The sequence below is a fragment of the Pungitius pungitius genome, chromosome 4 (genome assembly GCF_949316345.1).
Source record: "Pungitius pungitius chromosome 4, fPunPun2.1, whole genome shotgun sequence".
In the NCBI taxonomy this organism is placed as follows: Eukaryota; Metazoa; Chordata; class Actinopteri; order Perciformes; family Gasterosteidae; genus Pungitius; species Pungitius pungitius.
Genome location: NC_084903.1, coordinates 6,529,289 through 6,540,779, shown reverse-complemented (window position 1 = coordinate 6,540,779; position 11,491 = coordinate 6,529,289). Strand labels below are relative to the sequence as shown.

Here is an 11,491-nt window from a genome sequence, read left to right as displayed (position 1 = left end):
ATTTGGCTAATGTCTTTTGAAGAGTTGTATGAGGGGGTTCTCTCTCCTCCAGGTATTTTCATGGAACTCATCTGTGCTACAATACATGCAGAGATTTCCAGCTGAGGGTTGAACCTTGTGACAGTAAATATTGTTACTAATGTGGTCAACATTTTTCTTTTCTAAAGAGAAGGCCCCCCCCGAAAAAGACATGCCAGCAGGAGTCATTACAGGAATCTTTCTAACACAGAAACAATCAGGTTTCATGCATCCTTTATTCCATTTTGAGCATAACAACATTCATTTTGCTGCCTTCTTTCAACTACCAAATGAATCACTTTCTCGGCACTTTTTAAGGCTTATATCAAGTTTTACACATTACCAAAATCAGACTCTAGTGGCTTTGTCTGCCCTTCATGTGCATAATGGGATTCAAGTGTTAAAGCAATGATACTCAACCCCCCCTTTGTGAGGGCTAATATCTATAGAGAAGATAATTAAATATACCATTACAGAGGCTTATTATACAAACTAGCTTCAGAAACCGTGTAAATCTAACATTTAGACTGGAAAACCTCATAAAAATGTCAGTATGAAAATAATAATCGGCATAAAAGCAGAATCTTCATTTCTCTAAAAAAGAGCTTGAAGAAATATACTGGAGATGGGGCTCTTTAACAGCAAAAAAACAGCCCAACATTAGTTAGAATGACAAGACACTGAATTTTTAACGGACAAACCTCTTCACAGCAATACACAATTGATCACGTGATCATCACTAATCACTAGGCAAATCTTAAGATCCTCGAACACAGATCATATTCACTTCACAAGGTCTGTTTTGTTAATGATTAACTTTTTAGGTTTCACTTGTCACAGGTTAGATCGACAAATGAATGGATACAAGTTTAAATGTGCGCAGCCACTGTAATTCTTTCACAGGTCTTTGGAGCCTCTCCTCCTGCAGGCTGACTAAGGAGAGGACAGCGGTCAGGATCCGTAACTGCCGCCTTTCACAGTGTTCACTGACTGATTTATCTGATGAGTAGCAGCAGTAATCAGCTCCACCAAAGTCCACAAAGACCTGCAGTCGGTGAAATGTGTATGGACATAAGGCTTTATTTGTAGTGTCAAAGGAGTTACAACGGCATGGAACCGTCTCCAGCACCGAGCCGAGGGCGTTTCGGTTTGTCCCATCGTATGAGTTTACTAGAGTACAGCCCCAACACCTGCTGCTCTCTCTTACTGAGGAAAGCTGAGGATTTGATTCGTACATGGAATTAGACTGTGGGTCATGTAGTGATATTACTTATTCATAGATGGCTTTACCAGGTGCTGAAATGTCACAGTGTGCATATTCTGCAACTTCAAAGACCTGTTGTACTTTACTGCAGCCTCTGGGTTGAAATGCCGACTGCTCCAGGCCTCTAAAGTATTTAAGGACTTCAATAATGTTTTTGTTTGGGTGCCAATGATGGAGGGGTTTTAAATGGGGTTTTTCTCAATGAGGCTTGGTGTTCTTGTCTTCCTGTATGAGAGAGAAGCATGCTTAAGGACTACAGGACCACAAGGCCACAAGAAAGGCCAGACGTGCAGCTGTGCACTCTTTTTTTAAAACACAGGCAACTGAAAAAAGTTTTACCTGGAATGCAGATAAATAAACAAAAATAAGTATTAACAATAACATTCCGAAGACAAAATTACCTGGATATATCTGCACAATAAAAGTGCAATTGTTCGGTAAAACCCTGAATAGTAAATAAAAAATACAAAGTATAAAACTTAATTCGTATTTCAAGGTGCAAAATTAAATCATCATCATCTGGTATAAAAGAATTAAAAAATCAAGTTGAACACTGTAACGACTCAGTGAAACGCGACGCTGGGGGGAACAAAGAACATGATGGAGTAAGTAGAGGAACGGAAAGAGACCAGGAGTTGCAAACATGGGCTCGGCCTGGGATCATTGACGCGTGGCCACATGTTTGAGCAGCAGTCAGTACTACACAGACTCTCATGGACCTCTTCCAGTCTACTGCACATTCCTACCCAGAAATGGCGCAGAGATCAGGGGAGAACCAAGTGATCAGCTCAGTACCTGCCCCTATGCTGAGAGAAGGAGGTGAGGGATGGGAAGGAAGCGGCTTCTTCAGTGTGGTAAGATGAACCCAGGCCCGAGTGCTGCTCCCCCTCAGGAGCTGGGGAGCTCAAAGGAGATGAACTGCTTCAGTCTCTCCAGGTACTGGGCGTAAAGCTCAATGTCGTTGTGGCCTGCTCCCTCCACCCACAGTGGCTCAACGGCGCGGGGGCATCGCTCGTACATGGCCAGGCCGTGAGAGAAGTCGATCACCTCGTCTTCCGTACCGTGGATCACCAGTACAGGGGACGCCACCTTGGAAACCTTGTCAATGCTATGCAGCGAAAAGGGACAGAGAGGGATACGGGTAAGGGTTAATACTGATGTGATGAGAAGACCCCATGTTCTCATGGCAGCTGTTCTGCCCTCATCACACTCCGCGTAGAAGAAAGTCAGGTGGCTATATAACTATAGTGAAGTGGTAAAGACATTTGACTTGCATACATCAGCTAAGTGTTGGAACAATGAAAACATTTGCAAATTAGTCTACAAAAGGAGGATGAAGATCAGTTAAAAGTAGCCAACTTACTAGCTCAATAATAAATTGACTTGCAATGTAACATTACAATACAGATTAGCATCACTGCAGCCTAAAACCCAAGATGCTGTACAGACTCATCCAGGTGTTTCAGTTACAGATGAAGGTAGCAGCACTAGCTAATGGCTGCACTCCACATTTGCTGCCGTTAGCTAGCATGAGAGCGCTTCTGTAAAACTTATAATAGGCTTCTCATGCAGATGGTTTTTCAACAGACAACAGTGTGGGCTGTTGTGCATCCCTTTGCCTTTAGGGCATTTTTGCAGACTTATTGGCCCACCTCTTAACACCTAGCCGGAGTATAGAAGTCAACTTGTTGTCCTACTTCACCATCCTATTTCGAAGTATGACTATTTTCTGTGAGATGGTTTTATGGATGTAATTCAATGATCATGATCAATCCTTGCCTTCTAGATGCCCTGCACTGAATACACAGACACAACACACACTGCCTGCTGAGACGGACCATCTGCAAAGCAGGATCTACTTCAACCGGAACCCTCTGTGTATTAAAGCCATTAGTCTGTAGCTCTGTACTCTAAAAAAATCTTACGGCTATAACATCTATATAAGTCTATTTGCTCGTTATTTTTTAAATTGTTTTTTAAATGCATGACAGAAATCAGACTGAATGTAAATGAGCCGAGAAATGAATAACTTTTTGTCCAAAGACATAGGCTCAAACAAAATGAACAATGCTAGACTGCATACTGACATTGCGAAGTGGCAAAAGTTTGTTCCAAATTATGGAAATTGGATTTTACAATACAGTTGCTAGTTTCCCAAATAACGATTGCTAAGGTGAGACTCACCTGGGGAAGGCATCAAAGCAGTAAGTCTTGCGCGTGTCAGGGAAGGCCACTCGAAGGCCGGACATGAGTGGTGAGTGGAGGATGACAGCAGCACATTCGTGGCGAGCAGCCAGGTCGATGGTGGGCACGGTGCCGATGCTCTGACCATAAAGGATGGTGTTCTCAGGTGTGACGCCGTACCTACACACACACACACACACACACCAAGGTCACAGCCATGCTGCTGGGAGTAGTGATGTACTCTGTTCTCCCTCTAACAGGTCATCCATTCTGGGTGTGGTTCAGGTACCGGAAGTCAATGCAACACCTTAGTGAGCCATTTTTGGGGGGGTACCAAAACATCAAGGCTGCACCATTCACTGCTTCATAACTCAACTACCAACCGCTCAGGGACCCTGTGGCTCCTCTGCTTCCCTGGGGGATCCTTTTTAGGCAAATCTTGTGCTGGACTGAAAGGAAGAAACCTGTCGCATGTGGAAGCCTGTGGTAACTCCTGGTAGGCGACGAGTACACAAGGTAACCATTGGTCCCAAAGTAAGGACTCCACTAAAGACTACTCTTGAGCCCTTTTATCTACCATAACAGAAGCTTTCTATGGCCTTGCAACCTTTGTAGTTACTGGGAATCTGTGCATTAGACTTGCCCTTTCTGGCCTGCTGCACAAGACTTAGCAGGGTGGGAAAATCATTGCCAACAATGACAGTATATGGTAGCTAATGCTACTGCTATATGGTATATGGACGTTTGTCCACCCACTGTAGGATGGACCTCAGCCGCAGGATAAACATGCTCATCCCCATGAATACAAATTTTGCAGATTTTATCCTCGAACCACTTGGCCACAAGCTGGATGGTACCACTATCTGAAACCCCCATTTCTGACGAAACAATTTCCTTCTGACCTTTTACTAGAACTGGTGCAAACACTCTGCGTTGTGTCCTTTGTACCAGTCTTGTAATGGAGGGGGTCTTCATTATAGGGCTTTTTGAAATACTACAGTAAAATGGCTAAATAGACCAGGAAGCAAGTTTTAATAAGATATTGTGGCCATCTGCTCTGGGATTATGAATATGTAAAACTTAAAACTTCTAGTGAAGAACACTTTCCACCACTTTTCTCAGAAAAATGCTTCCATACAAAATCCAGCCTGTTCAGGTATACTTAGTAGAGGTTCTACGGAAACATTACAACTGGCACTAAAACCTGACCGCCAGAGTCAAGGCAGCCAACAGCTTTGATTTTCTCAACTTCTAAACAACGGGTTAATGAGGTGCGTGCATAAAGGGCGTTGGAAACCTAGGAGGTGGAATATGATCATGTCATCACATGCATTCCGTGGAACAATCCCCTCGTCCAAAACACACTGATGTAACAGGCAGAAGTGTTTCGGTCTTTCTGAAAATCATTTTCCCTCTTTTAGCTCCATCTCGGGCCCCACACAGCCCCCCTGAAGCGTGAAACACAACATCCAACATGCACAACATCCTTAAAAACCTGGCAGGTCCTTGATCTGTCTTTCAACGAAGACCGAAATAGTTAGAATTCAGCAGAGTGCCACAGAGCTGTGCTATGTAGCCTGGATGATGCTACCTCGCTTTAGCCTCAAGGGGGCTTTAATTTGAAAAACAAACCCCTTTGACTGAAGGGAGTAAATGGGCTGTGGTGGAGGTCCGATAGGATGGAGAAATCATTCAGGGGATAACCAGAGGGGACAATATGAAGGATGAAAACAACCACATACACCATCTTTATAGATTAATGCTCTAAGCAAATCATCCTGTTAATATTATATTATATAACTTAATTATATCAATTTTGACTTCAACTGCAAAGCTTGAACCTAGCAAGAGCAGAGTCACCTGATGTAACAACAACAGAGTTGTACAATATATTTCGTAGTACTAGTTTGTCTTTATCAAAAATCTTACAGATTCCAGTCCTCAAGAGGCATACTTGAACAACCAACCACAAGGCCAAACTCTCCCTGTTGCGATGAGACTTGGGAACACCAATGAAAGAACGACATGCTTATATGAACTGGTACATTGGAAGACATAAGCAAGGCTCTCTTTACCCAGGGTGAGATTACTCCAATTGCTTCTTTTTCTGAGATGTTCACCGCGTCTTACCATAGACTAATCACGCACAGTGTTTTCCCTAGGTTAACAACTATATATGCCTGGTTTCCTCTCACAGCTACCTGTTCATGCCGTCTACGTATCCGACAGAACATTGCTAAAACCAGCAAGAACACGGAAATAATCCCTTTTTCATTCTCTATGCATTGAATCTATTAATCATTAGAATGTACGTACTGTATTTACTTACCAAGATCAGCCTTGTTCAGCCAGTGGGAGGAATTGCCCCTGCGTACTGACTGCCCATTTTTCTCTAGACTATATTGAATGTCATTGTCATTTTGTATTTAAAAAAAAAAAAAAAGGTAAAATACATGAATGTCTGGATTCATTTGAAGAACAAAAAATACCTACAAATATGTGTGAGATATATTGAACACTGTTAGTGATATACAAGTAGGGTATCATTTTTGAACAATTCCGATTCCTTTTTTCGATTCCGGTTCCCAGCTATTCTCGATTTCGATTCTTTTAAGAGGCAGGGTCAAAAAAGTTTAAGTTTAAGATATTTTAAATGAGCTAGCTAACCAAGGGTCTTTCTGAAGGAAATAGTCTGACCTTCTCCATCAATGTTAATTCTATGAACGTTTTACTTTTTATTAACTTCACTATGAATTTCTAACAGGGCTGTTTTCAACGGTGGAGCTAGACTCACTGCAGAACGTTGATTGGTTGAAAGAGTGTCGTCATTTGCGCGTGCCGCAAGGGGAAAGACAACACACGAAGCGCCATTTTTAAACTACAACACCGTCGCAACAATGTCGGTAAGTTCAGCTAACTAAAGTAAAGCTAGCTTTGTTAATTTATCGTAAGGTTTACACTCACATGTTGGAGAACAGGACATCTCATGGAGGATGCTTGCTAATGCTATTATGTTAAATGCATATATGTTATAATACTTTATTTCATTTCTATCTTATTGCTGCACTACATTGTCATTATTGTACTGTCTTCCGTCATGCACCAACCGCCAAGTCAAATTTCCAGTATGTCTAACATATAATGGGAATAAACGTTTCCTGATTCCTGAAATCGGATTAATTGAATTGAATTATTGTAGCCTGTCTTTATGTCCGTTCTGAATAGTTAACGTTAACTCTTAACACTTACACTCTTCAAAAACAAGATTGTGGAAAAATTATTTCATATGAACACAATTACTAGAGATCTACTCTAGCGTAATAAAAATTATGATACTAAAGCCTACAACGTGATCATTAAAGCTCAGTTTTCTTTCTCTTTTAGTACCAAGCAAAGGCATGTGTGTCTTGTCGTGCACCCTCAGGTGAAGGAGTCTGGAAAGAGAGCATCTCAACATGCTCGTCACTTGTCATGTTCTCATCACTCATATTCGCACATACATTTTGTATTACCATTTAATGTATATTAGGATTACATTTGTATTAACTTGTTACTCAAATACATTTAAAGTTGAAATAAACCACACGTTGTAGCCAAAAGGGATACCTCTTTTTTTCCACGTTCCCACACTGTGGTAAATAATCGTTAAATTAGTCGAATAGTTGATTAGGAAAATAATCGTTATTTGCAGCCCTAGTACCCAACAGAAATGGAATATTGATGTAGCAGCAGAAATGGAAACACTTCAAAAATCTGCTGTGTCCTGCCTGCATAATCCTTCTACCCCACTCGCTCGTGCTGTACTACCCAAATATACTTTACTATCATCTTTGTAGATGGTGGCACTGAATGAGGAATTGTCAATACTACTTGTGTACTACAATAGAATATCAAGTACAGTCTCGTTTGTGGATGGAAATCATTTTAATTCAGAGTGCTCCAAGCAGCTGCTTGGGGTTGGTGTTAACTAAGACCTGTGTGTCCCATACCATTATAACAGGGGGGCTCCTCCCCACCCTGAAATTATAATGTTTCACTGTATAACGTGTACTGATCAGTTCATTTTCTACTCACTAAACTATTAACATCTCTTGCTCTGCTGCTTGTAAAACGGTTCTGGAGACCTACCTAAAATGATGTTTGTTGATGTAACTCGAGGCTTTGGTTTATCACTTCTGTGTTTTGGGCATAGCTGACTGCATGGACATGGAGCAGCTTGTCCCAATACATGGTTCATACTTACTTGTTCCTCAGGACCTGCCAGGCCGCCTCGATGTCCGCATACAGGTTCTTCTCGGACGGCTTGCCGGTGCTGGCTCCGTAGCCCGAGTAGTCGTAGGAAAACACGTTGCAGTTGATCCTGGAGCCCAGGCCGATGTAAAAGCTGCACATCTGGCCCAGGTCCACGGCGTTACCGTGGGAGAACAGCAGCGTGTAGCGACTGTTCGGGGCGCAACGCACAAACATACAGCCGACCTGGTTACCCCGGCTGCTCCTTGTGCTGAACACTTCCACTGCATCGAGCTCTCGTTGAGAGTACTGCCAGTCCGCCCGTTCACTTAAATGTAAGCTAGTTACCCCATTAGCATCAGTGTGCATGGAGTACGTGGGCTCCGGTGGGAGGAAAGCTAGCTTGGCCGCGATGCGACTGGGGCAGGGCGGACAGCAGAAGAGCCAGCACAGTTCACCAAGAGAAAAGCCATTCATCCTGGGGCCTGGTTCGGGCATGTGACGGGCACGGGGCGACCCAAAGGATTTAAAATTAGTTTTCTTCAGATATCAGGTGCTATTTTTCCCCATCCACAGACCCTACCGGACAGTGTTGAATGAGCGATGGCTCGCCGGCTAACACACTAGTGGGCTGCCCGGTAGTTAACTTAAGGTTAGCTAGTCAGGTAACAACTGATCTAAGACCTAATGAAGATTAGAGTCACTTAAACGTAACTCCACAGTTCGTAACTTGAACGTTAATGAAATCGAAACACCCCACTTTACACGTCCAGATTTGTTGCTAATTTAGTGTAGGAATGAGAACGTCCATTTCTCAAGAATGGAGACGAGCTGGTCTTCCGGTATCACCGGATATCCTGTTTGGTCTGTACTTTATTACGGTTTTATTTATTTTGACTTTAACTTGAGCTAATTATATAACTTATTTATATTTGACCCCTAAAAAATAAACATCATTTACATGTTTTATTTTAAAGCCAGCATTTCAAAGTGTTACTTCTGAGTAGTATGTGGTAGCGGGCGGAAACACGACTGTGTGTAAGTTACAAGTTTGTGAAATAAACACATGGCTTGGATTCAAAGTAAGGACTCCTCATTTTGACAGGTATTATCTGACCAATTGTTTTGTGTGTATATATTGTACAGATGTAATATTTGTAATATATATTTGTACACTTTGTAATCAAAGCTACGGTACAAAAAAAAATATGTTAAAAAAAACAACAACATATTCTTGCTTTGATAAAATTACATTACATGTCATTTAGCTGACCCTTTTATCCAAAGCGACTTACAATAAGTGCGTTTCAATCGTAGAGATACAAACTCAGAAGAACAAGTAACAAGAAATTACAATTTTAGACAAGGCCTTTGCCAGTGTTGGTTCTGTTCTTACTTTTTCAGTATTCCTTAATTTCAGACTCTAATGGTCAATTTGTGGCAGATATATCATCATGAATCTGTTGTGCAGGTAGCTTTTTATTGTTGGGCACTTTAAATCAAACCGATCTATAACAGTTAGTATGTTTATTTGATGCAGTGATTGCCCAGCACCCCTTTCACAAGCTCCATAAACATAGCCACCTGCCCATCGTGTCACGCAGGCCACGCCGTGATCAGGTCATGACTATGTTTTGATGTTGTCGTGTCCCTGTCTGTGTTAATGTTTTTCTGGTGGCCATGACAAAGGGGCGTGGACGTTGAGGACGTTGACCAGCTGCTCCCAATCACTCACCTGGCGCCAGTTCCCGATCTGGGAGGTATTTAGGAGCAGCCCGGAGATCCCTGCCGGATCGTTAGATGCCAAAAGATTACCCCTGGTACGACAGTCGTCACCCTGCTGGACTTCGCCTCACCTAAACCTCGTACCCCCTGACACGACCGTATCCCAACTGGATCAAGGATCCTATGAAGGAACCAGCGAGTCACAGACTACTGGTGTTGTTTTTGTTTTGTGTTTGCCATCTGACCCTCAGAATAAACCTTTGGTTTCTACCCACTGGTCTGGTCTGCATCTGGGTCCTGTCCGAGCTGACAGTGACACATCATCTGTCTGGATATTCATAGAACACACTTACAGTGACGGGAGGTGTGATCTCCATAGAGCAAAGATCCCTGTTCAGTTCACAGCATGGAGTCACACCAGGGGTGAAAGTAGTTTTTTTTCTTGGTGGTACTATGATACAGGTTTAATGCTCATGTGCGAAAATTTCACTTAGCCTAATTATTTATTATTTATTTATTTGTTTATTTACTGTATTGTAGTCTACTTAGCAAGCATTTACTAGGACTTCTTATCACTCTAGAATAACTCTTTAATCCACCTGTGTTTGTATAAAAAACAAGATAGTGGTAAGTAATAAATTATCACTTACCACTATCTTGTTTTTTATTATCCTCCTTCCTTTCTCTTCTTCCTTTTCTGGCTTCCTGAAGCATAATTCCGCTTCATGATGACTGCCGAGTGACAAGTTTTTGTATTTTGGCAGCAGCACAGATCATGAGAGGGGCCCCTTGAGGGGTATTGCGGCTATACTGGATCCAAACCGACTAACTCGTTTGAAAGCCGCAGTGGGCTAAGGCGGGGGAGATGAACTTGTTTACGCGCACCAATAACCTCTGTCCACACACTTGTTCCGGTTCTCTCTGTTTATTTTCTCCATAGCTTTCCATGACTCCAATAGTCGTTCTGATTGCCAGGTAGAGCAACACGTTAGATCACCGGGTTATACGGGGTCCATGAGGTGTGCGTGTCGCGAAGTGCGGATCGCGTAGTGCGTAGTGCGGTACACAAAGAATCGCCTTCCCCCGTCCTCACCCCACGCCAAACTGACCCGCACGGGTGTCAGGTAGGGTTTAATTAGGCATCTCCTTGCGCACCACACGCCCACCGCTACACCCATGTCCCATAACAACCAATAAACAAAACATCAAATCAAACAAACCAACAACCCACAAAGTGTAACATTTATAAAAGGCAAAATATATAAAGAAAACATTTATGGCTCCTACATTCCGGCCCCTAATTATGCTTCAGACCATAATTATAAACAACCAAATTGTTAGGGCTCGACCAGCCAGAGAGTCGCACACCTGACGCCGCTCTGCTCATCGCCACAGCTGCAGCTCGTCAGCTCATCCCACAGGGAGGTTAAGAAGCAGATCTGCCAGTGGCTCGCTGTGAGTTCGTGCTCTGTGTTTCCCCAGAGAGGGTTGATTGTTCTTCCCCTGTGCTCCTCTTGGAAACCCTTCCGGAATTCCCTACGCAGAGTTTTTTGTTTTCCCTGCGAGTATCGTGTGAGTTTTCATTTTTTGATTGGACTAAGAGCGCCCACGGACTAGAGAAGTTTTTGGAGTTGCCTTTTTTTTGTTTTTTCTCCCCCCTGCCAATTAAGGAGGCAGTTCTCGTTTTTTGGTTTGTTTCTCGTATTTGGTTAATTTGTGAAATAAACTACGCCGTTTTCCGGCTAAACCTAAGCTGTGTCTGGTGTCGTGCACTTGGGGTCAGAGACAATCCATAACAGTACGAACTCACCATGATGACCCCAGCCGACACAGACCGTGGCAGTTTAGAAGCTGCCCTGGATAGACAGCTTCAGCTGACGGACAATCATACTCACCAGCTGGAGGCGGCCGCCATTGCCGTGCAGAACCTCCAGGCCCAGGTCCAGCCCCTTCAAGCTTCGGTGGAGAGCCTGACTCAGCATCAGGTGGCGTCGGCGGCCCAGCAAGCCGAGATTCTAATACAGCTACGGGCATTGACGGCGGCTCTCACCACCCAGCCGCCGAACCAGC

General features: G+C 43.2%; 1 protein-coding gene across 1 annotated transcript; it reads right to left on the bottom strand.

The window, feature by feature from the left end:
• Nucleotides 1–235: 235 nt before the first annotated feature.
• On the bottom strand, nucleotides 236–8,541 carry abhd17c (abhydrolase domain containing 17C, depalmitoylase). Its single transcript, XM_037452417.2, has 3 exons — nucleotides 7,710–8,541; nucleotides 3,467–3,646; nucleotides 236–2,390 (listed from the first exon to the last, which is right to left on the bottom strand). The coding sequence occupies exons 1-3, from the start codon at nucleotides 8,192–8,194 to the stop codon at nucleotides 2,171–2,173; spliced, it is 885 nt and encodes a 294-aa protein (XP_037308314.1). The 5' UTR covers nucleotides 8,195–8,541; the 3' UTR covers nucleotides 236–2,170.
• Between the last annotated feature and the right edge of the window lie 2,950 nt (nucleotides 8,542–11,491).